Source organism: Barbus barbus (genome assembly GCF_936440315.1).
Source record: "Barbus barbus genome assembly, chromosome: 2".
NCBI classification, from domain to species: domain Eukaryota; kingdom Metazoa; phylum Chordata; class Actinopteri; order Cypriniformes; family Cyprinidae; genus Barbus; species Barbus barbus.
Genome location: NC_136730.1, coordinates 7,718,426 through 7,744,922, shown reverse-complemented (window position 1 = coordinate 7,744,922; position 26,497 = coordinate 7,718,426). Strand labels below are relative to the sequence as shown.

General features: G+C 37.3%; 2 protein-coding genes across 4 annotated transcripts; one reads left to right on the top strand and one right to left on the bottom strand.

The window, feature by feature from the left end:
• Positions 1-1,603: 1,603 nt before the first annotated feature.
• On the top strand, positions 1,604-16,325 carry LOC306882765 (uncharacterized protein). Of its 3 annotated transcripts, none has more exons than XM_079437638.1 (12): positions 1,604-1,832; positions 8,082-8,887; positions 8,996-9,117; positions 9,194-9,346; positions 10,618-10,841; positions 13,389-13,540; positions 13,619-13,722; positions 13,869-13,929; positions 14,014-14,102; positions 14,179-14,313; positions 15,399-15,499; positions 15,637-16,325. In XM_079437638.1, exons 2-12 carry the CDS (start codon positions 8,140-8,142, stop codon positions 16,112-16,114), a joined length of 2,367 nt encoding a protein of 788 aa, XP_079293764.1. In that variant the 5' UTR covers positions 1,604-1,832; positions 8,082-8,139; the 3' UTR covers positions 16,115-16,325. The 3 variants fall into 3 exon arrangements, with proteins under 3 accessions (XP_079293764.1, XP_079293763.1, XP_079293762.1); XM_079437637.1 differs by lacking the exon at positions 1,604-1,832 and adding an exon at positions 7,078-7,331; XM_079437636.1 differs by lacking the exon at positions 1,604-1,832 and adding an exon at positions 7,496-7,770.
• On the bottom strand, positions 16,299-26,247 carry LOC306876989 (uncharacterized protein; the record flags this gene model as incomplete). Its single annotated transcript, XM_079428491.1, has 18 exons — positions 16,299-16,318; positions 16,429-16,581; positions 16,667-16,796; positions 16,889-17,014; positions 17,102-17,268; positions 17,428-17,545; positions 17,657-17,862; positions 18,004-18,121; positions 18,498-18,706; positions 18,788-18,941; positions 19,044-19,267; positions 19,383-19,479; positions 19,592-19,762; positions 19,836-19,907; positions 19,979-20,113; positions 20,454-20,581; positions 20,700-20,789; positions 26,220-26,247. 18 exons carry the CDS (start codon positions 26,245-26,247, stop codon positions 16,299-16,301), a joined length of 2,346 nt encoding a protein of 781 aa, XP_079284617.1.
• Positions 26,248-26,497: the final 250 nt, after the last annotated feature.

Here is a 26,497-nt window from a genome sequence, read left to right as displayed (position 1 = left end):
AAAATGGAGCCAGATCACTCAGCAGCTTATCTTATTCAACTTCAGTTAATCACTTGAAATGCCTTTAAAATCAGGAAACATTTCTGGTAGCTTTGAACCACACTTGTCGTCTTGCGTGATTTGGGTTTTGTACAGGCTTGATCATCTGATTCTCTCTCTCCTTTTCCTCCCTCCTTCTCAATAAGAGAGACGAGAGAGAAAGACACAACGCCCCCTCTCGCCCTGTTGATGTGAAACTCCTCAGTGAACAATGCCCAGTCATGCCTGACTCTCGGTTTTACTGCTACAGCCTACTCACATCACTAAACTTCATTAAACTCTGTTATCTTGAACCCCCATCTTCATCGCAAACATTTCTTCATAAGCATCACCATCTCCATGATCACTACCATCATCATCACCCAACTCTATATTATTCTCAGCCAAAGTGTGACTTTCGATATCAAATATACCGTTGTTTGTCAAACTCTTCAAAATCTCGGCATAAAATAGTGATTCTCCCTAAAAGGAACGAGGGTGGCTGCGTTGCAATTTCAACAATCATTTTCATACCTCATCATTAATAATGGCCTACCGAAATATGTCACCGACACGTAGAGATGGTAGCCTGCAATTGCTGCAAAATTACTTATTCTCATGTGCGTTCCAAACTGTACGACGTCTTATGTGAAACACAAAAAGAGATAATTTAAAAGAAGTCTCATACAACAAAAGACAGTGTTGTTTTTTAACCCCTTTAACTTTCATTGTATAAACATAAAAAGCCAAAACTTGCTTTAAAATATCTTTGTGTTCAGCAGAACAAATAATGTTGGTAGCTTTGGAACAACATGAAGGTGAAGAAATTATTACTTTTACCCAAAATTAACATTCTGTCATCGTTCACTCACCCTCATGTCCTTCTAAACGTGTATGTTTCTTTCTTATGTTGAACAGAAAAGAAGATATTTTGAAGAATGTTGGTAATCGAACAGTTGTTGTGTTCATAAGAAATTCACACAGATTCGGAACGACATGAGGGTGAGTAAAATATGACAATTTTCATTTTAAGGTGAACTATTCCTTTAAGGGCCATTTCTACCCAGTCATACTCTTCAAACTAGTTTTCTTGTAATATCGTAATGTATTTTGGTTGATTAAGTGATGTTAAATAATATTTTGACTTCAGAAGTTTAGATTCATTGTGAGTGCACTAAACAAATTCTCTTTGCATGTTATATCCACAATCAATGGCTATTTAAATTAAAAAACATTTCTGCCATTTCAACACTGTGTATTAATTTTATTATGCTTTTTTATGATGATTATCAGCATCTTCACCTTCACAGACCCCTGTTTGAAGCCCTGGGGGTGATACAGGAGACCATGGAAATACAATAAAATGCAACATGGAGCAAATAGGTTGTAGAAACGTTTTTCAGCATTTAATAGCAATAAATAATAATCAAATACTAGATGGATAAGAAAGAGAGAGTGAAAAAAAAAGTAGGCAAGGACAGGCGCTTTGTCAAACTGAGAGCTGCCTCTGAGGTCTGAGTCGGAGCAATACAGGTTTTTTTCTCTCTCTCTCTCTCTCTCTCTACAGTGTATGATGTTTTTTCTCACTAGTTTCCAGGATCACAATGACAAAGGCTTCAAAAGATCAGAGGAACCAAGAGAAGACTGCCGTACCGAAAAGTTAACCATCACTAACGCCTCCGCAGAGTCTGTATGTCTTTCTCAGTCTATCTTACCTTAACAGTGCATCCCTCCTTCATTCACTCGTGTATACAGACGTGCATGTAACTCACAGAGTTCAACTATCCTGCAGGCCTTGACTTCAAAACTGAGAGGTAAGTGCCATCTGTTTATGAACAAGACAACAAAAAACAGACAGTGAATTGAGTTAGTGAGTGCTAAAACTGACTAATAGGCAGTGTTTTACAAGTATGTTCACATGTATTTCAGTTCTGCAAACAAAGTTATATAAGACACAGACATGGCTGGGCTGACACTCATCTTGTTTGTTTTTGCATCTTGAATGTAAAGCGATGCAGGCGCATTTCGCTGGTTTTTGAAAGATTGTGTTGACTTGTAGTTTCATCTAAGCAACATGGATCTGCGTGTAGCATGAAAGATTTCATTGACGTTGAGGCCTAGTTTCGGAAAAAGACTGGAGTACAGAGGACACATTAGAAACTCAGTGTGGATTGAATGCGATATCTTTTTGACTGTGTTGTACATCTTTTTACATTTAATTGATGAACATCTTTTATGAGATGAGTTTACGAGATGTGTACTTTGATAATACTTACCAGCATTCTCAACACTAATAACAGTTCGCTCCATTAGTATTTTGCAGTGGCTTCTATGACATTCTTTGCATTGCGAATGACAATGTAGAATATTGATCATTTTCTGATTATCTGCGTCCCTGTGATTCATTCTCATGAGAAACAGAACTGGATTGCGTACAATCCTGTGAGAAAAAGCAGTTTGAAAACCTGTTCTTGGTTCTGCGCTCTAACTACAAAAACTCTATAATAAAACAGAGCTTCTATTTCTGGAAGTCATATTCAGAAAATACTTTTTAAGGAATAAAATTTTTTTTTTTTTTTTTTTTTGTAGCTTCAAGGATAATTTCTGTCTCAACTTTTATGTGCAATTGTAGTTCCTTGAAGACTTGCGTCAATGATTATGGGACTGATATTCCTAAACAACTTAGTGTGTGCAAGGTTCTTCCCTTTAACACAAACAGCAGTCAGTAATGACCTATTTTTGTTGATGGTGGACCCTGCAAATTATTAATAACTCGGGCTCTTAATAAAGTATTGACTGATTCCTCTCTTTTCCGTACATTTCATCTTTACACAACAGGGTCTAATAAGCGGACTTTCTCTGATGTTTTTTGCTATTATTGCAAAGTATAATGTCATGTAGAGAAAAATGATTCAGAATTGTCCTTTATGAAATTAAACTCACCTGACAGATAACGTCCTACAGCCGCCCCAGGTGTGCAGACTACTAGTCCAAGCGATGATGATTCCTGAAAATATATATAATAAAAAATTAGCCTCAAAGTTCAGTTATTATACTTTACACTTGAAAAAAAAAGAAGATTATTAGGATTTAACAAGAATCCTTCTACTAACAGAATTGCAATAGTTTCTGCATTGTACCTTTAACCTGTTTGGATATTTAAATTATGTCAAGTTCTGTGTTTGTTCTGTGAGGATGTTGGCATCCACCAAGGGCATATTTCCTGTATACTGATCATTGCAGCCAAATTTAGCTTTAATATGCATAAGTAATACTTAAAGAGTACAGTGTTAGGTCTTCTTTTATTCAGGTATTGAATGAATGTTGTGATTTTTGTAATGCGCCAAGTTGATTTTGAGACATTAATTTCATTTTGATTTTGAACATGACAATGGTCACCAACAACAAATTAGCAATTTATTTTTATTTTTCTCTCGTTATTTTTTTTTAAATAATGGAATACGAAAAAGAAAATGCAGAACTGGCTTTATGTAAACTGACTGATATTTTAGGTAAAACACATGAATCGTATCAGACAAATTGGCTTAAAAAATGTGTTAGCTGGTTTAATTTATAGTTATTCTAACAATGTTTATATAAAAAATAGCAGTCTATGGTATATTTTCATTTAGAAACAAATTGTGTATTTGTATAGGTTTGGATTCGAGGCTCTGGAAGTCTTTAGAAACGTCACTTAACAGTTGTTGCAGTTATTTAATTATGAATATGTTTTACTATTTTGAACTAAAAATATAATAAAATACCTAACTACATAATACTATTATTGTTAGAAATTGCAACAATATAAAATAGAAATACATTTATACATTTAAAATTTGAATTAAAACAATAAGTAAACAATAAATAAACAATAATCTCCTGGCCAGAGGTGAACTGGCCCCCAGACTGAGCCTGGTTTCTCCCAAAGTTTTTTTCTCCATTCTGTCACAGAGGGAGTCTGGTTCCTTGCCGCTGTCGCCTCTGGCTTGCTCAGTTGGGGACACTTAATTTCTAGTGATTATCGTCAATTTGATTTCACAGATACTATTTAAACTAAACTGAGCTAGACAATGACATCTCTGAATTCAATAATGAAATGCCTTTAACTGAAAATTGAGTGTTTAATCTTATTATTATACATTACTGACACTCTATCCTCCAATTTGATACTGTTAAGTGCTTTGACACAATCTGTATTGTTAAAAGCGCTATATAAATAAAGGTGAATTGACTTGACTATGAAAGACATGATATTCAGTCACCTGTTCAATATGAACAAAAAAACAACAACAACAGTAAGTCTGTATTTCATCAGATAATAACATATCATTTTTGCTAATTGTCTTATACATATATACAAATACTTCATATGGCGTGCAAATTTAAGATTTTATTAAAGCTGTTGTAAGGACAGATTGCTTCTGAAGCTTGTCTATATGCAGTCATGTTTAGCCTTCTGCGATAATGTGTTTTTTAGAACATATTAAAAAAAAGACATTCAGTTGAGAATTTATTAAATTTGCTAATATTTCGTTGAGAGCACCAATATGAAATTTGATAATATCAATGATAAATCTGATCAATAATCATTATATGGATGAGACTGCCGCGACTCAGTGAAATACATACAGATGCTGTGTGAAAACCTTTTGAACAAAACCACTCCAAAATATATTCATGTAATCATACAAAAGCATACATTCAAAAAGTTGTTTATTTAGTATAACTTTTGTGCAACTTCTAATGCTAGATTTATCTAATTTGCATATATCATATTCACTTACTGTTTTGTTTTTTTTCCATTTTTACAGGTCTATCACTGATGAAATTGAATCAAAGATCATCTTATAGACTTAATTTAAATAAGGCTCAATGGGATAATGCGTAACATCTGACTACCCATGAAAAAAAAATATTGGCAAAAAATATATTTTTTCAAGCAAATACAAAAATATAATAAACCTAAATTGCAGATTTTGCCTCTTTCAACGGACTTCAGGTCAGTTATCCACTAACCAGTATGTGAACACTTTTGTGTTTATCATTTGATTTGGGTTAATATATTTTAGCATTACATTACAGCTATTATAAAATGCCGCCAGCAAAATGTAAACAATTCCAAAACTAAAAATCTTTATTAATATTATTTAAAAGTCTTTATAATAGTATATGCTTTCACAACTTAGAGAGGGCACCGTTACAGAGTTGGGAAGACATGGCCGGCCAGACATAAGTAGGCTATAGAGTCTGATAATTTAACAGACTATTTTATACAGTTTAACTGAAGAATCTCACAATGCTAGCAATTCATGCTACAAGACCCAACAATACAACAGAATCTACAGCAGTAAATGCGCACGAGACTAAAAGGGATTTTCATATCGTCATGTATTTCCAGCTATTCTCTTCTTTTCTATGATATGAAATTATGGCCACATGTTGTCAGTTGAAATTTAGTCGAAGCTTGCTTAACACATTAGCCGTTTCTGAATTCGCTGATGTTTTAAAAATGAATGAATTCTTACTTCTCCTAAAATGCATCATCAGCACATTTCACTCTGCATACTGCAGACTAATAATGGAGAAGCACCTAAATTCATTAGAACCTACAGGTTTTGGGGGCCGTAACGCGCACCTGTAAAAAGCACATTCATTTCTTTGCGTAACCTAAACTTCAGGGTTCATTCAACAAGAGTTTTAGTTTCAGCTTTCATTACTCTCTCACTTCTTTAATTTTTCAACGCATTCGTCTGTGATCTCTCTGCATGCACTTATGAACGTTGTCTCAAAGATAAGATAAACGGTTTGATAGAATGATAGACAGTGAGGGGAAAAAAAGTCCAAACCACTCTGCTGCTTTCCCCCTCCTCTGTTCAGTCTTTCACATATATGACAGAAAACTAGAAAACAGCCTCCACACTCCTCTTTCCATCAATTATATCCTATGTTGTTTTTGTCCCTCCTTAACTCGCTCGCCCCGTTCTTAGTATTATGTGATCACGTATAGCTTTTAGGTATGCAATATTGATTTAAGGATGAACATTTCATGCAACAAAGCTGGTATTTGAAGTCCTAAATCCCCCACTCTCTGTTCTTGAATATAAAAACTTGTACAAAGTATATTTTTAAAGGTAAAATCTAAAAAGGTAGGGCAGCAAGAGTGAAAAATCTACATTTCTCTGATCCAGGAATCCATCTTCTCTCGGCATATTGTCTTTCACCTTTATTCTTTCACCCACATAATGCTAATGGTGAGGTTTGTGTAGGTGATTTCTGCAGGTACATTCATACTGTACTCACCACTGAATTAACATCACCCTCATCAGCCAAACTTCCAAACCTACAACCTATGCGGGGGCCGTCCAGATTCACGGTCTCTCAGAGATTAATGTCTCTGACCGAGATATGACGCCCTGAGACAGAGTGGGTGGACCTGTAGTATAGACCTGTCATTCAAAATAAAAATGCATGATTATGCCAAACTGCTGGTATTTAAGAATTAACAGTTAAAATGATGCAAATTAGTTAGCATGAGAGAGAGAAAAGAGAGGGAAACACTACGTGTGGGTGGAAAAAGGGGTGCAGAGACAATGTATGCGGTATGGAAACGATTTTATATTGTGGGTATAAGAGGGATACACTTGCAGAAAGTGAGCGAGAGAGCGGAGGCGGGGTGTACGGAGGTTTCCCTTGTCCACTTCCTGTTCTGTCGTTGTTTCATGGTCAACTTCCCGTCACATGACTTTGAGCAACCACAGATTCTCACTGGCGTAAACACAGTTTGTCTTTTCGCCCACACAAACACATGCACAGAAAAACACACACACATATGCATGCACAAAATCTCTATAAAGCAATCAAGTTAATCATTTAACACACCATATAACATTAACAAAACCGTTCACACACGTACAAATACAAAAAAATGCTCAAACTTGTTCTTATGACCGACATACACACACACACACTTGACAGGAAGCTTTGCCTCTCACTCATGTCGTATACACTTACACGCACACCCACGCCTTACCTGCCTGTTTGACAACTCTTACGTTCTTTACACTCAAGTCACTAACCACAACAGATGCGAATCTCAAGATAACACTCTGAGCCGCAAGCACAATAAGCCCAAAAGGTCTCAAAACCTGCCAACATCATTGAAGACAACACGCTTTCATCCTGCAGCTTTTGTTAATTTTAAAAAAGTATTCTAAGGTTAGATTGGAATCAGCCCTTTTTGATCTACCATCTGCCTGTTCACCACGAGTGAGACCCCCATTGGACCGAGAGAAGATGGTGATCTATGGGAGACTGTGAGTATGTGATGTGATGTAGGAGAATGGATAAAAATAGACTGAGAAGGAAAAGAGGTTGAGGAGGAGAGCAAGACAGAAGAGGGAGAGAGATATAGAAAGACAGAGATAAGAGGGAGATCCGTGACTGCTTCCTCAGGATGTGGTTTTCGTTTCAGGGTTTTAAGGGAGGGGGTGACTCTATGACAACCGAATACTTACCTTTTGATCGGTGGCACCTGTGAAAGAAATATGTGTGAGAAAGTGTTTTCACATTTAAGTATGATAATGCGCACAAGCGAGGAAGAGCTAGAGAGAGCGCATGCTTTCACACGCGGCTGTATTTTAATTTTGTTAGCTGGAGAGAAGGGTCGCACACGGCAAACAACTCACAGGTCAACATGAACAGATAGCACACGAAAAAAAAAAACAGGTTATGGATAAAGAAAACGAAGCACTGGTGAGTACTCGACAAACGGAGCGAGAAAGAAGGATGAGAAAGTAGAAAGATAAACAAAAGCTGAAGAACAAAGGCCATTTGTTTTCTTTCGATAGCTGTAGACGTTTCTCAGTTTTTTTCTTTGCTGTAACGTTTCCGCATTTCTGTATGAATATTTGTCTTTAAAACCAACTGTTACAGAGGAAGACAAAGACAAACCATTCAGCGGTTGGGAAAATGTCTCATTGTGTTTGTTTGTGTGGTTTGGCTCACTAACGTTCGTGAGGTTGAAAGGGTTTTGATGACTTCTGATTGTCTTTGTGTCTTTTCAGTTCTCAGATGCGATGAGTGTGATTTAACTCGAGGGTGCAGCCATTTGCAACAAGCCACATGGCTGACCATACATCTCCCGAGTCGCTCTCCTTTACTCCCATGTTTCGACACCAGACAGAAGGTCAAAGGTCAAGCCACGACCTTTACCAGCAAGGTTCTATAAGTGGGCTCAGCCCGTTTGAGGTCCCGTGTGAAGCCACGAATGGCACCGGGAGCACTCTGAATGGAATAGATCAAACGGGGAATGCTTCTTACTGGGGGAATACGTCCCCTGTGTCCTTGATGGGACTGAACAGAAACAAGGCACAAGCTGGAGCTTATGAGGCTGACTGGAGTTCTCACTGCCACCAACAAGAGGAATCAGAGAGTTATGAAACAACTGGGCGCCAACAACAAAAACTGGATTCATTCACCGAGGCATTTTGCAGTCGTAGCGCCACCCGAATGCCGGGCGGAGAAGAGCAGAGTGGCTTTAACAGCTCTACTCCTCCGTCACATGCCCTCTCTTTCCCTCTGGTTCTTAGCCCACCGCCAACACCCCTGCCTACTCCATCCTTTTCTCCTCCTAAACGACCTCAACACTTCTTGAGCCAATCACAGATACAAACTCAGACGGATGGGTCGCTGCAGTTCTTTCCCTCTTTACCATCACCCAGGTTCAATCACCCCATTTGGCTCCAGCTGCAAGCTGACGACAGCGACGGGCTGGACTTAACGCAGCACCTTCCACAAGATTCAAACTCCTCTCTGGTATATTCAGATCATGGAGGGGCTCATCTGAAACATATTAACTCCCTGCAGAAAGGTACGGGTAACATAACGCCATGTTTTGTGTGTTGGATCTGTCTTGGCATGCCATTATTTTTAAACCTAAAGTGTGGCTTTTAATAAAACAAGTGTTTTTTTGTCTTAGACTGTTCACTGCAAATGTCCCTCAACCCTGCACTGGTTCAACATCACCATCACCAGGCCTGCGTGCAACAAGAGCTGGGTCACGAGCCCAGGACATCCGAAGATCACATGACATGGCCTCAGGTTTGTCATCTGCACATTCAGATTGTCTGAATACACTTACACTGTATACAAGCTATTTTTTATTTATTTTTGACAGATGGGGCAATCATCTCATTCATTTGGACCTTCTCTACACCAGTCTAGTCTCCATGTGCAGGGGGCAGGGCCAGGAGAAGGAACACGTTTCAGTTATGGACTAAACTTCGGTCCTGGGTCCTCAGACAAATCTCTGGGGTCTTTCACCACACAGGCAAGAGACCATTAATTTACTATATCATTTTGTACCATTCAAAAGTTTGGGATTCAGTAAGATTTTCAAGAAATTTTAGACAAATTAATGCAAATTAATTAGTGACAGTAAAGATATTTATAATGCTACAAAAAAAATCTATTTTAAATCAATTCTATTTATTTTTCTTTTTAAGTTTTCTATTCCTCAAAGAATCCTGAACCATATTATCATGGCTTCCATGAAAAAAACATGCAACGTGTGTGCATTGATAATAATAGGAACTGTTTCTTGAGAACCAAATAAGCACATTAGAATAATTTCTGAAGAAAAAAATACATTTAAAGTATATTTAAATAGAAAACTGTTATAAATAAAACTGTAATAATATTTTACAATATTACTGTTTTTACAGTATTTCCTGATTAAATAAATACAGTGCTGGTGAGCATAAAACACTTCTTTATAAAACATTAAAAAAAAAGTACCAACCCCAATCTTTTGAACGTTAGTAATATACAACATGTGACATACATATATATATATATAAATTTATTTGGCAACATTTAGCAACTTTTGATAAGTGACTCTTATTATAAAAAGTCCCTTTTTCTATCTAAATTACACACAAAGAGGAAGCCAAAGATACCTAGCAGTACACACATCACGTAAATTAAGTTCGCAATTGTTAAATTTAATAATAATAATAATTTAATAGCTGAATAATTGTTCATTTATGAAACACCTTGTGAGTAGCAATTGTTGATCAGTTAGTACACTAAGAAAAATATCTAGAAAAATGGAAAAGTTTCCAGTAATTCAATTCAAGTTTATTTGTATAGCACTTTTCACGATACAAATCATTGCAAAGCAGATTTTAATTTTCCAAAACATTATCTGTTATCCATTTTCCATTATCTGTTGTAACTCTGTAACCCTAAAACACAAAATACAATGTGTAATTTAAAATGCATGTTAAAAAAAAAAACTAGTTAAAATTAGTTGTTTATATTTTAATATTGCATTATACATTTATATTATTTTACAAACAACTCTAAAATAAAATATATTAAATATATTTTTTGCTGAGATCTGATGCAGTGAAACAATGTTGCGTTGTGATTACATGATGATGTCATCGTGCAATGACATCACAACGTCATTTAGCAACAAATCAACCTTCCTTTAGCCACTTCCCCTGAAAATTAGTCGGCAACACTGAAGCTGTGGTTGGCTCGGGAGCATAATTTTAAGCAGAATCACTCACGTGCAGATTTATTTGCCTCATGTAGAATGTTCCCAGTTCCGTATATACTGGAGTCCCTTTCAACAGTGTGATCCAGATGAGTAGAGAGTTCATGGAGAACTGGGAAGAAACTACACCTCACTATACGCCACCTCCAAAGCTGAACCCAACACGCAGTGGAACGGGACTCTTTTGCAACCTACTGTCTTCCCTAGTTGTGGAAAACAGAGCACTGTGGACAGACGAGAGGAAAGATGATGACTCACAAAGGTCAGCATTCAAATCTTTGTTTGTTTTTCTTAGTTTTGGTTGCTCATTGGTGTCATACATGAAGCATTTGTATTATTTCAGCTAATGCAATTTTATTTTATTTTTTTATGAAGAGCATGACTGAACAGCTAAAATAAATTGTTACTTATTTGACAACAATAATCTGTCAGGAGATAAATAATGCACAATTTGGTGCCAAGTTTTTTCTTTCTTGATTTGGTGAGCATCTGCTTGGTTGTGTTGAATCTTCCTTATTTTATCACTCTGGCGTTGTTCACATGGCGGTAAAAAAATGTTTGGTTCTAAATTATATTTATGGAATAGTTATGATCCATTTATTACCTGCGAAGTGCTTTTTAAGCACAGACCTGAAAAATTAATTTACAACTTAAACTGTTGTAAATCTTGAACTGGGCTTGTTTCATAAAACAAGTTTACCAAATAAGCCAGGTTTATTTCAGTTAGTCTGACTTATTGTCAGTTGATTTGGTTCAAAATAAGTCAGACTAACTGAAATAAACCTGGCTTATTTGGTAAACTTGTTTTATGAAACAGGCCCCTGGAGCACAGACTTAAGTTTGGTCTCTTCTTAAAGAAGACACATGGCAGATTATTGATGAAGTATAAGTGAAACAAAAGTTATTGAACTTTATTGTTATGAAAAATGCACAAAATACAATTTTTATATAAAATATATATTTTCAAAACATGTTTTACTCAAAAACTGCAAGAAAATCAAATGAATCTTAAGTTGTGTTCCAAACAGAGCTGGGTAGTAACTGTAATTTGGGGATTACGTAATCAGATTCCAAAAATTAAGTACTTGTAATTAGAGTAAATTACATTTTAAAATACTCGTAATAAGACTACAGTTACTTTTTAATTGATTACATGATTATATATTATTCACACCATAGCAATAAATTATTGATTCTCTCTTAATTCCTCTAAATTTTCCTTCCTAAAATAGTCTACCCCTTATATGCACTCAGAAAGTCCAGTTTTGTGGACATCTGTCATTAGTCAGGTGCAACACAGCATTTGACCAATGGATTTACAAAAAATAATTTCAGATTTAAGAAGTGTTTCAACATTGCATCAACTACTGATGAACACATGCATTTTTATTTGAATTATCACTCAGTAAGTTAACCATGCATATGATGTATTATTGAAAGGCTTTTGTCTTTCAAACTCATTAAAATGCACAAATTCTCGTTATTTCTTATTTGCAGACATTCTCAAACTTTTTGTCATCTGAACCTCTTTCACCTGATATATTTACTTTAAAGGGTGGTCAATCAGCAATTCTGTAAAAGACAATATCTCCCTTTGCACTGAACTTTGAGCACTGTTTATGCTCATACAGCAACATTACACACTAACTAAAGTTTAAAAAGTGGAATCATAATCAATGACCCCTTTAAGTACTCCTGAGATTTTAATAATTAAGTATCACATTTGCATGTTCACAGTTCTCTGACATTGGTTAATGGTCATATGGTGTGCAGTTAAACATTTTTATGATTTAATTACAATCCCGCTGCCGTTCCTTTACAAACCCCAGTTTGGGAAACCTTGATGTAATTTGTTTTAATGCACTTCATTTTGTTAATTACAGTGAAAGGAAAATATTTTCTCACTCTTTGTATTTTTACATCTTTATGGTACACAATTATCCAGTTTAAATCAATGTGATAAACGAGTTAGTTCAAAAGTAATCTATAAAGTAATCTGTTATATTACCTAAAATGTGTAATGTAATGGATTACGTTACTGACAATTCTTGTCATGTCATTTGGAATCAGTAACGGATTACAATTTGTAAGTAATCTACCCAGCTCTGGTTCCAAATTTGAGGTTGATATCACAGATAAACGAGGTCTCAATAAGACTTTGTTTGGGTGCAGTACTAAACATTTCTACCACAAAAAAAAAAAATTGCTTCACATTAATTTTCAGTGACTGTGATCAATAAAAATGTGACAATTTAACATTTTCAGATAATGCCCATGATTTTTTTTTATATGTGCGTGATTGTATAGAAAGTGCCAAAATCTTTACGAAGTTCCGTACCATTCCAATAAAGTAAAAAAAATTCAAATAAAAAAAAAATTAACGATATGTGAAATTTGTGGGGAAAGTCGTGGCCTAATGGTTAGGGAGTCGGACTCGTAATCGAAAGGTTGCGGGTTCGAGTCCCCGGCCGGCAGGGATTGTAGGTGGGGGGTGTGAATGTACAGCGCTCTCTCCACCCTCAATACCACAACTGAGGTGCCCTTGAGCAAGGCACCGAACCCCCAACTGCTCCCCGGGCGCTGCAGCATGGCTGCCCACTGCTCCGGGTGTGTGTGTGTGCATTTGTTCACTACTCACTGCTGTGTGTGTGCACTTGGATGGGTTAAACGCAGAGCACCAATTTCGAGTATGGGTCACCATACTTGACAATACGTCACGACTTTACATTTACCAAGAGAGTTAAGAAACTTATGTGTCAAGCTTTTCTGAGACAGATGATTTCATTAAACTGTCACATTCACACCCAAGGTACATAAATATAGGCCCAGAGTTCCAAGCGGAGCTGCCAGATCTGATAATAGGAAGAGAACATGAGATGTGTCCAGAGGAACCAGTCAGGGAGGAGTTGTTATGGAAACCTTGGGCAGAGTTAGAGCAAAATGACACCCTTTTACAGCACGGTAATCAAAAGTAAATATTTTAATTACCATTGAACCACTACTTTTTTCCTCATTAATGAGTGTGATCTCGAACCTCAGTGGAGAATCTTCTTGACCTGAGTGCCTCCAGTGTTCTTCCAGGAGGAGGCGCCAATCTGGAGCTTGCTCTTCATAGCCTGTCTCATTGCCAGGGAAACATTCTAGTAAGTGCAATACTGATTATGAATTCATGTTTTTAGATTTATGATATTTTGTGATTGCTTTCACAGTTACCTCTTCATAACGTCCTTGGTGATCATGACTTCTGATAACTTTTTCACAAAAATTATTTCCTTTTCCCTGGTAACAGGCAGCGCTGGAGATGCTGTTGTTTAAAACATCCCCTCCATCAGAAAACTATCACTATTCTGGTAAATACTCATTTGTTGATAGTTTTTGACATTTACAGTCAGCATATTATAAATAAGACTAATCCTGTTTCACTTTCTATTTAGGTATGGATATATGGAGTTTGTATGAACAAAGGGAGTTCCATAAAGCATTTGCAATTTATGGAAAAGATTTCTCCTTTATACACAAAATGGTAATATGTTGAATATTTGCAACTCCAAACCACCAAATATCAGAGATCAGAGTATTTACAGTTCTCATACTTTCAGGTGAGAACAAAGCAGGTGTCACAGTGTATTGAATTCTACTACAACTGCAAGAGGCTTTCAGAGAAACAAAACAAGCAGAGAGAAAGAGAAAAGGAAAGGTTGGAGGAAGAGAGAATTGCAGCAGCCATCAGTCAGGTAAGACTGCCTTCGATTACTGCACACATCAGTGTCAGTCTATACAAGCATGAGAGCTGATCCGGTAAACCCATGAATGGGTGTGTAATGGTTTTATATAATAGCCTAGGCTGATTTTTTTATTAAATTTAATACAAAAAAAGAGAATAGGTCAGTTAAAAGCAATTGAATAGTTTCCCAGCCTTACCTAATGACACACAATGGGATTTAGTTTAATAGATTAAACTTGGTTCGTAAAACGTCATGTTTGAGTTTTGCGTTGACCAGCAGGTGACGACAGCCTGTGGTGTTTCGAGCTCTTAGAAGAAAAATAATCATTTTGAGAAGAAATCAGTTCAATTGATTCAAATTTTCGAAAAGCTTTGTTTCTCCCATAACTACTGAAAAATGTACAAAACATCTGAAGAACACCCAAGGTCACATAGTCAGCTGTTTAGTAGTATACGTTTTATATTTTAGCATGGCCTGCCATGACGTAGGTGCTCTGACAGATTTCGTTTGCCGTTCAAGATATTTTCAGTGCATGACTTACATTTTACGGTCATATCCTCTTCTGTAATTGTGAAAACGTATGCGAGTAATTCCATTTTAAATGGGGAGAAAAGACTCGCTCCGACAGCACGCGAGCCTACGGTAAACTTTGCGCGTCGAACAGATTGTTTTATAGGAATAATCTAGTAGTAAATGCCTCCGCACACTGAGTGCGATATTTTCGCACGTAAAAAAAAAAAAAAAAAAAAAAAAAAAAAAAAAAAAAAAAAATTGGATCAGGTTCGATTTTTTTTACATCGGTAGCATGCATTTTGCTAGGAAAGGATGGGGAATACGAAAAAAAACTCGTGCGAAAATTAACTCCGTTTGCAATGACCTTTACGTGCGATCTGTTAGCAATGCTTATTTTGGCAGAATATTCTCCCTTTCTTTCTAGTTACCAGTTTTATAAAATTATAGTGGCCTACAGCTTATGAGTTGCATATTTTCTGGAGGACAGCATAATCATTTTTCAATTAAAAAAAAAAAAAACAAAAAAAAATTCAGCCCTTTTTAGCACTCGTTACAAAACGTGGTTTCTTACTCTTCCACAGGTTCCTCCAGCCTCACAGATGTTGGTTAACCAAGCCAGTATTGACAGACTGATTCATACCCCACCACTTCCCACAAATTTTCCCTGTAAGCAGTGTGGAAAGTAAGTGTACTCAAATTTTGCCTGTGTTATAGCAGTCGCCAAATTTGAAAGTCATGGTCTGGGTTTCAATAGCAGACATGCTTATTTTGGACATCGGCATCTAGCCTTCCCTTTGACCTTGAAAATTGTCATTTCAGGATGTTCTATAAAATCAAAAGTAGAAATGCTCACATGAAGATCCATCGGCAGCAACAAGAGGACTGGAGGGAAAAACTACCGCTACACCCAAACCAGCACCACAACCTTAACCTGGCCAGAGCACTGGCTCATCCAAACCAGCAAATCCTAACCCAGACCCACCATCAGAATCACATCCTGACCCAAAGCCTGATTCAGAACTTGGTCCAGTCACAGACCCAGTTGGCTTTTCTTCAGAGCACAAAGACTCAGAGTACATGCCCAACCAGCAGTACAAGTTGCATGACTCCCACCCAGAATTCACAGATTGGGCCCAAAGCACCTCCCTTAACACTCCACACTGGACCTCAGCAGACATGGGGATCCCTGCACAGTGTAGACACAGGAGGCCTGTTCTATAACAGAGGCTCCATGGTAAACGGGCTCCATTTGAGCATACAGGACAGTGTCAGTAAATCATGGGCTGATACCCAGTAACTGACTTGTACGGTTTAAAACTCTTGATGGCATAAGAGACATTACGGTTTTAGTGTTTTAAAGGAGACTCCCATTCAAGAAACCAGTGTGGAGAAAAAAAAAAAAAAAAAAAAAGCTTGAAAGTAACTTTACACAGCACAAATACAAACTCTTAAGATGAAAGTTTATTAAAGTCACAGCAAATCTAAGCGCCTCCATTACGACCTGAGAGAAAAAAAATAAATAAAATAAAAATAAAAAAAAGTTCCACTTATTCAGAGGTAAAGTACTATAAAAACATAAGTTGCCATGACTTCTTGTAAACATGAAAATACCATCTGATGACCACTGGGCAGATTCATCTAGGGGCTCACTCCACTGGCCAACTCGTGCATATTCAGCTGGATTCCTTGCAACAGATCCCCGAAAAGAGGGCTTCATAACATTTTGTTTCTGCAGTTGCATGGGCTTAAGCATTTGGGGAGGAACTGAAAAATAGAAGGCATGATCAAGATAAGCTTACAAACACACCAGATGGTTCCAAATCATAGGTAATTAAGCCGATTAACTTGCCCTTCACAGGATCCTTGATGTGTCCAATTCCAGGCGTCCCAGTTCTTAACTGCCGATCCACAAAAAGGCTCTCAATGCCACGTACCGGGTAAATGCACCTTACGGTCAGTCTGATAAACAAGTCAGAAGACTGTAAACCGTTTTGAAAAGCTGAAAGTGACTTACACCTCTTTAGCACTCGTTTTAGAACTTCATTTAAAAAAAAAAAAAGAAAGATTTTACTGGGGTGCTCAGACCCTCAATAACATACTTGTATGCAGCATCTCTTGTGACAACTGGCCTGCTGTCTGTGGAATACAAGTCATGAAGTGTGATCTCATTTTCATAGGTCACATACTGCCGATCAATCTGGAAAAAAAAAAATTTGTATAGACATTGTCAGTTTAAATAAAAAAAAAAAAAAAAAAAAAAAAAAAACACACAAAACAACTTTACCTGAAATCTAGTCCCACAAGTGTCAAGTCCAAAAGAGAAGAGGACTCTGGTCTCATCAGTTTCTTGGGGCCTGCAGCTTCTGTCCAACAGTGTGGTTTTGGCAGGATCAGCAGAAGGTAACATTTTAGTGATGTCAGCCACTACGGTCATCACACCCTCAGAGCACACTGCAGAGAGAAATTATATTCATTTGAGAAATATAAATCACTTTACACACCACTTCATCCCTAGACCTGTATTAGATCAAGCCAGCCAAAGCAGCTTTTAAAATACACACCGATGCCAACGTCACTGACTTGGTAAGTCAATAATAGCCATTACATTACCCAAAAGCTCAGTGGTTTGGAAGAGGCAGCGTTTGGCTGAAGACTGCTCGATCGCCAGGGTTTTAGCACTTCTGGCGAGAAGTTCAAAAGTGCCGTAGAACTGCTTCAGAGTAACACCCTATAACATGGGGAGACTTCAGGTTAAGTTTCAGCCAGTCACAACTCAAGGGGCAGTTGAGAATTTTAAAGTGGCTTCTGCAACTGGGCCCTGCTTGTGGTTCAGTTTAACCTCGTAAACGTATCCAATGGTAAATAGAGGCACAGCCAATATTAATGTGCTGCTGTCGTTGGTCAGGATGTAGCCACGCTCAGATGCCAGCTGTGGGGTCAGGGTATAAGACCCAATGGCAATGTCCCACAAGTAGTCGTACTGCTGATGGTCCCTCGTGAAGCTTATGCCACTGTCAGTACACATGCTGTCAAACACTGGCGGTACTGTGAAGACAAAATTAAAGAAACCCCCTCAATGTATGGACGACATTGAGTACCAAGTATCAAAAGGGTTTGGTTCATCGGAAAGTAGTCTGACATCTAAAAACAAAGCCTCAACTTAATGCTGACGTTAATGGTTCTTACAGGCATCAATGATTAAAGCAGACACGGAAGAAACATGGTAATAGGCCTCCATCTGTGGCCTGATGTTCAAAGTCCATTTAACTTCCAGGAAGCATTCAAGAAAGCCTGCCGAGATGTACTGCAAGAGAAAAAAACGTTGAAAGCAAAAGACGGACATTTAAGCACATGGATCTGAAGTTAGGGCTGCTTGGTCTCACAAGCATGCAGCAAGTCCAAACAGCATGGTTTTGTATAATAGTTATAAGATTCTCAAACATGGATACACAAGTCACATTAAGCTGTACACTACAGCAAAATCTCAGCTGCCTGCTAAAGTTGTTACAAAAGCATCTTAGCCAGCCCTGTATTTAAATTTGGATGTTTTAAAAATAAAAAAAATAAAAAAAAAACACGACTGTACTTCAACCTGCTAACATGAATGCATGAAGAAATCTCAACTGCTTTGGCAGTACATTAAATTCCTGACCTGGACAAGTGAACAAAGTAAACCTCACCTGCTTCACAACAAGCTGGTCATCAAATGGCACCCTAATGATGTACGCGGATGTATTTGTTCCTTCTGAGACTCTGGAGATTGAGTACACCATCTGTGCGGCAGGCAATACGGGGATCTCCTGCCCATTCAGCGCCACGGACACCAGTTCCACATCAAAAGGAATATTACCCAGGTAGACCTGGAAGACTCGCTCCTCAAGGGTTGTTTCTGGATGGGTCAGCAAAGTAAAAAGTACACCATCACCCAAAGAGAAGCTGTGATGTGTCCAAACATTATATTCCAACTCACGGTTAACTGAAAAGGGAACACGAGGAACTGGTGGAGTAGCCATCTGCCGGACCGCATTATGCTTGGTCACCACACCATGCTGGTCCACAAGCGTTTGCTGGTAGGTCAGCTGGACCATGTACAGCTCATTATACACATTTTCTGTCACAAAGCTCTGTAGACAAACGTGCGATTTATAATCTCCTAATCCACTTTATAATGCTTTTAAAAAAAAAAAAAAAAAAAAATTCCAGGGTCATACATTAACACATCATACCTTTCGTATTCCTCCCTCAGCAGCAAAGGGGATGCTACTGTCTACGGTCTCTTCACCAACGGTCACAGAGTAGCCTCGGTCTGTCGCAGCCCGTTCATCTACAACCTCACCATCAACTCCCATGCCTATGTACTCGCTCCTCAACTCAGAGGGTCCAACAAACAGAGGAGTCATTACTGCAGGGGTCCTCCAGTGAAGTCTGTAGCCATCAAAGGAGCCTTCATCTGAAAATCAGTGTAAATACAGAACCTGAAAAGGACTCTTGCAACTCTAAAGGGTCAGTAACTTTTTTTTTGGGGGGGGGGGGGGGGGCAGGAAAAAAATAAAACTGGTTCTAACCCAGTGAACAGGCAGCAACCAGGTCCACCATGACCACCATCCAGTTCTGTCTGAAAAACACCGTGGCTTGGATCACTTCAACTGCAACGCCATTGACCTGAAAGTTTGACACGGCAATTGAGATTACAAGGCAATCCTACATGTGTAAAGTGTCTGATCAGGTCACATGCCCCTACTCGAAATCAGTTAGAGGACATCAACAACCGTACCATTTTTACAGAAGCATGACGTTGTCCAAAGGCTGTTCGAAATACAAGTCTGCCAGGTGTAACCATTATGAAGTAGCCCAGAGCTGCAGCATCTTTAGCTGACATGACCTCAGACTGCTGGCCCTCTTGTTGTAGAATCACCTGCCAGGCCTCAACAGCTGATCTTTGGTCCTGGTAGCAAAAACAGTGTACTAAAAGGACCACAATTTAAGTGAAACCTTAAAAACAAGAACGAGCCGCTTACCACAGCTGAAGCTGCAGAGAAGTCTTTAATACGGCCAGCTGTAGGATGAGGTAGATCAGTTCTCACAGACACCTAGAGCGGAAAAGAGGAAAGACACCTTACAAAAAGCAGGGCAACCACCATATGAAAGTTAATACTCATACCTCCATGTAGTTCTCCTCACAAGTAACCACCCTCGGAGAGAAAGGAGGAACAGAGCAAGTCTTGGAGACATTGAAAAGAGATTTGCCACTCTCATCCATAAACACCCCAAACAAGAAGGTGAAGACCTCATCATTCTGAAAACAAGTTATAAGTTTGGGGTCACCAAGAACATTTGTGAAAGAGCCCATACTAACAAAGGCTACATTTGACTGAAATTAGATTGAGGTCACAAACTACTAGTTTATAACATTGCAGTCCTATGACAAGTATTAATATTGGTGTAAACAGTGACATCTTGGAATTCTTTTAACAAAGATTTAAAGACCACTTCTATAAAATAAATGCTACATCTTTGCTAAAAGCTAACTTTCCAAAACAGTTATGGAAAATACTTAAATATGCATTAATTTGATCAAGTAATAAAAGACTTGGGCATAAATGGTTCTTTTGAACTTTCTATTTTGAATTCTGTACCTGATTTCCAGTGTGGCAAGAGAAGTATGAAGCTCTGAGGTGAGCAAGACCCAGCAAAGGCTGGACAGAGTAAGTGTAACCACACTGAGCCCCATAGCTCTCTGTGACAGGATACGCACCGGTGGCATCTAAGAGACCAGAAAGGAGAAGAGGGGAGGAGGGGAACACACCACATTAAACCCTAATATATATATATATATATATATATATATATATATATATATATATAAAAATAAATAAACACACCAATGGCCTCAAAACAAGGAACACTGCCAGAAGATGGTATGTCTACCGAGATGAACAGGGAATGGGCCTTGCATTCAACCACAATGGGAACTGAGCAAAACAAGATAAAGATGCAGTTTGACACAAGAAAATACAGATCAAACTTAATGAGAGAAGTCTTTCTGCAAGCCCTTGCCTTGTGGTGGTCTGGAGGACTGTTGCAATGTGTTTTTAGAGTCAAGCAGCGCACAAGTTACAGCACACAGGAGAAGCAGCCCTCTAATGAGAAATAAACAAACCCAAGTTGCTGATGGATTCAGGTTACATACAGAAAAAAGGTCTTAGAAAACAATTACCCTGAAAGAAACCCAAAAGCCATAGCCACTGATTAACTAAAGCGTCTGTAGCGTGGTAACCTAAAACATTACCAAACCTACATTACCACTAAAACACAATATCCTGAACTATGCAGCTATGAATGACAACACGTGACTGATGGCTACATTTTAAATGTGTAATGTTGATTGACTTGTCAGCAGTTGGATGTGTTGATTGGCTACTTCAACAGCAGCTGCTTATTAGGTCAAACATAAGTCATAATTAACTCATTAGTTGCAATTGCCATAGACTTTCCTCATTGGCTGGAAGCCCCGCCCATTAGGCCTAGCCAAAGCTGAAATAAAGGACACTTATTGAAAATTTAAAATAGATATTAACTTTATGATATTTTTAAATATATATATATTGCTTAGATTCATTTTATTTAAAATGATGTCTTAAGTAAAACCGGCAGTCTTAGCAGCATGTGTTTATATCTGCAAAATCTACTTTACCCACTGCTGCATGAATTAGAACAAAAGACTACAGCAAGTAATATTTTATTACACAGTATTTCTCTATTTGGAAGATAATAGTAATAATAATAATAATAATAATAATAAAGGAATATTGAATTAGCATGTTGTGAGTTCGGCAATTGAACTTCATCTGTTCAGAGACAACAGAACAACCAATGAGAGAAGAAAAAAGTCCAGAAAAATGTCTAAATAATGAATGAAATCAAAGATCTGCACATATGATAGTCATTGCTGTTGTCATAGACTGTTAAGTAGGAGGAAAAGAAGAACACAGTTTAAATATATATTTGCAGGCTGATATTTGTTGTCTTATATATATATAATACAGAGTAGAAAGCAGGAATAAAGTCACCAAGTAAAGGGACAGCAATGTTAAGGTGTAATTTAAGTGTACTAACCAAGCCATTCTGTCTGGATCAAATTATTGCACTTTAAACATAGATTCATATGTACATATACTTTTCGTCTAATCGCTCATTTCTTTCAGTCTTGGACATTAATTTTTATTTGGTAGTTTGAGATAGAGCCTTCTCAGCTGTACAACAAATCATTCATTCTAAATTAATTTAATAAATCTGGCTAAAGGATTATTGAACCAATGTAATGGTATATCTGTCCACAAGGTGGGAGCAAAGATACATACATTTGCGTTAGCGTCAACTGCTGAAATTTGGCAATCCTAAAAGAAATATAGAGTGCCAAATAAATGATCTACTAAGCATCTAACATATAACATGATACCAATAAATAAAGCTAAATATAGGCTTTGCCTGTACAAGTTGTCATAATTACTTGCAATATATATTTACTTGTAAAATGTCACAGAAATTGACTCCATAATAAAAAAAGACATAATAAAACAAGTTGAACCATATAAAGTAACAAAGTTGAACCATATAAAATGAAAATGTAACTGAATTTGCATTACATGCAGGCCTGTGACTGTGTCACATCGACAGTGTCATCGTGATATGAAATGCTTGCAGGAAATGCACCCAGCATGACAGACCAGCTCTGTGTGATCAGTCACAGTTATTATTTATCTATTTTCTCCCTTCCATAAAAGGGAATAACAGAAATCACTAAGACAAGTCTAACACGATAAAACAATAAAGTGAGTTTCAATTTTCTATTTATAAAAACAATAAAAGAGAGCTTGATAATCATACTGGCAGATTTCTATATGACCAATTCTATCCTAAAGTTCAAATGAGCTGCCAACCTGTCTTTTCCAAAAAGGGTGCTGACGTCTGTTAAATCTTTTCATCCCATTTGAGTCTTATTCTGCACTCAGCATGTCCTTCAGCACCCATCCTCATATCAACATCCAAAAGTTGAGAGGTGGAAAGGAAACAGAATAAAGAGAGAGAGAGAGAAACAAAATAAAATGGATCAAAACAATTCACTCAAGGACTGAACATAAAGCATAAAGACAGCAGTATTCAATGGAATCAAATCTTTTGGCCTGAAACAAATGAATGAACACAACCTGCACCACAGAGTCTCCAGCTTTTAACAAAAAGAATATTCTGTGTAAGGCTAATGAATGGATATATTTCAGGGGACATTTGAAGGTTTGTGGAAAGAGCAAAATGAGTTTATTTATTTTATTTTATTAGTTTATTTAATACGGACCATGCATATTCATGAACATTGTTGTATAAAAATACACCATGTAAATATGCCAGAATTAGTAACAATAACTACTTTTCATCTGCAGTCCCTAGGCAGGTAACATAAAAACAGCCAACAATAATAAAAGTAAAGTCGTGACGTATTGTCAAGTATGGTGACCCATACTCGAAATTGGTGCTCTGCGTTTAACCCATCCAAGTGCACACACACAGCAGTGAGTAGTGAACAAATGCGCGCACACACACACCCGGAGCAGTGGGCAGCCAATGCTGCGGCGCCCGGGGAGCAGTTGTGGGTTCGGTGCCTTGCTCAAGGGCACCTCAGTCGTGGTATTGAGGGTGGAGAGATGCATTATGTGTATTTTTTCACTATAAATGAACAAATACACATAATGATAACATATACATTAACAACAAACAACAAGCAAAACAAAAATACATAATGGAAAAGACATTATTCATCCACCTCTATACTGCATTCAATTTAACAGTGAGTGTATATAAATGTGTGACAGGTAAAAATGAATACATCTCTGATTTTCTAGAAGCCACTGTTTTAAGTGAGTTTTAAAGGTGTTGGAAGTAGGACACTCTCTTATTGGGAGGGGCAAACTATTCCAGAGTTTACCTCCTATTATCGACAATACGTTTTGTCCAAAAGTGGTACGTCTAAATCAGGGTTCCTCAAATCTTACCCTGGAAGTCCAATCTGCTGCAGAGTTTAGCTCCAACCCTGATCAAACTCACCTACCTGTGATTTTCTAATGATCTTGAAGACTCTGATTAGCATGCTCAGGTGTGTTTGATTAGGGTTAGAGCTAAACTTTGCAGGAATGGTCCAGATTTGAGGATCCCTGGTCTAAATGGTATCACACAGTCCCCATTTACAGAGGCCCGTGTACTACCTCCACTTTCAAGTCTTCGGAAAAAGCCATGCAGCGGAGGGGGAGCAAGATTATGCAACGCTTTATATACCAAACAAGCATACTTGAGACGTTTGAAATTGTCAAAGCTTAAAAATGTATGTCTCTCTAAGATATCACAATGATGGAATGTCAATGGCTTTTTATCAAAAGTTTTTACGGCTTTCTTAAATAAAGATTCAATACTTTTAAGAATAGTTGTGCTAGTTAATGACCAATTTATCAAACAATACTCAATATGTGAAAAGATTACAGTATATAAGAACAACTTGGCAGCTTTGGTGTGAATAAATGGTCTAACTTGTTTAAAATTCTGTAAATTGAATTTAACTTTATTTGCCACCTTTTTTACATGACGTTTAAATGTTAGGGTGGAGTCATATGTGACTCCTAGATACTTAAATTCATTAAGAATATCAAGCTCCTGTCCTCTAAGGAACACATTAGAATGTGACACCTTCAAATTTTGTTTGGTAAACACCATACAGATTGTTTTTTTTTTGGTATTGCGATAGAGACATTACTTAGTAAGCCAGTCATCAATGTGAGCCATTGCAGATGTAAGTGTGGATGCTATCTCATGATAGTTCTTAGCATATGTAAAGATTACAGCATCATCTGCATACATCTGAACATCAACATTTTTGCATGCCTCTGGCAGATCATTTATATACAGTGTAAACAGGATTGGACCGAGTATGGAGCCTTGGGGGACCCCTGCTGGACATTCACATAATGGAGACTTTGAATCATAAATACAAACACATTGCTTTCTGCTGGACAGATATGATTTTATTCAGTTGAGAGCTTGTTCAGAGAAACTGAAATATGTTAATTTAGATAAAAGAACTTCGTGATTAACAGTATCAAAAGCTCGCTTTAGGTCTAGAAATACAGCTCCAACGTAAGAACTCGTATCTATGTAGCCTTTAACCTTTTCCAAAAACAAACAGTTAGCTGTTTCTGTTGAGTGATGGGTCCTGAACCCAAATTGCATAGGGTGAAATGAATGAAACAAGCTTTTCAGTGTAATTGAATAAAGTAGACACATTGTACTTCTCTGTTATAAAGATTCTCTCATTGAAGGTCCAGAAATGAATTATTTACATTGATTAATTAAATAAACAGTGGCTGAATATTGGGCTCTTTTCAGGCTATGTAATCTTTACAGGATGTCCATATATAGTGTTAAAAAAAGCACACTGTAGCTTTATACAGGGAGAGAACATAAGGCTGTCAGCTAAACTGTCAGACAGGAAGTGAGGTCAGTTTTGAAATTTGGTTACTTAAAATGAACAGATGTAACACTATAATACCAGAAGTAATTTCATTTTTGAATTTCATAGTTGAAATAGTTTTTAAAACTAAAATGTCAGAACCAAAGCTTTTGGCATCCATTTTAAAAACAATTTTTATTTGCAACAAGTCGACAGTCTCTTTATTTGAAACTAGAAGTAGCATGGAATGATGGTCCCCTTGTGAGAAAGAGGAAGAAACTATCACAAACTATAATGAGAAACAGTGATCTCATATCATACTTCTTTATTATATTCTGAGAAGTGACTAAAAGTGAAACAGTGACATCAGTCCGTTGGTACAGCATTTGGTTTTAAGCAAAACAATTAATAAGATGACTGATTAAAACAGAAAGTACATCATGTGTTCTGGCCTAGAGTGTTTTTGCAGCTAGTAGACAATACACATTCCACTGAATGTCTTCTGGCAGTATTGTATGGCTGCTATTGTGTTCACTTCCTGTTGTGGGCAAAAGGGTGGTGTGACATCATTTTGCTTGATATATGCAGTGAGTCATTTCACTGTCTACTGCTGATTTCTAGTCAACTCAGAATTCACCAGCTACAGATTGTGTCCTTTTTGTGAACCTGAATGTTATAGTAGGCCTATATGTGTGATTGATTCATGTGCTGAAATTAAATATGACCTTTTATGGTCATCAGATTCAACCCTTAAAGAACACTAAACATATAAATGTAGCCTACTGATGTGCAAGTCACCAATTTACTGGCACAGGCAGTATTAGAAGTGGGAGACAGATGATTATTTGAAATGAGAAAACTTTGAAGTTTTGATGGTTTTAGAGTGGTTTCGGGGCACTTGTTAACTGACCAGGCTGGGAGACCACCAGACCAACCATCTAAACCCCAGCCTATAACCCTTCTAAGACATCCAAACCACAGTTTCCTAAGCATTAATACTGCATAATTTCTTCATTTAATCAGTTAACTTTGATTATTACGCCATAAGTGATGATCTGACACTGTGGCTTAATGCAAATAATAACCTTGTAATGACATCACTATTATATTTAGCTACATAAACACTAACTAATTCTTAGCTGAATACAAAATGTCAGTGTATTATTTGGCTATAAAATCATATGACTA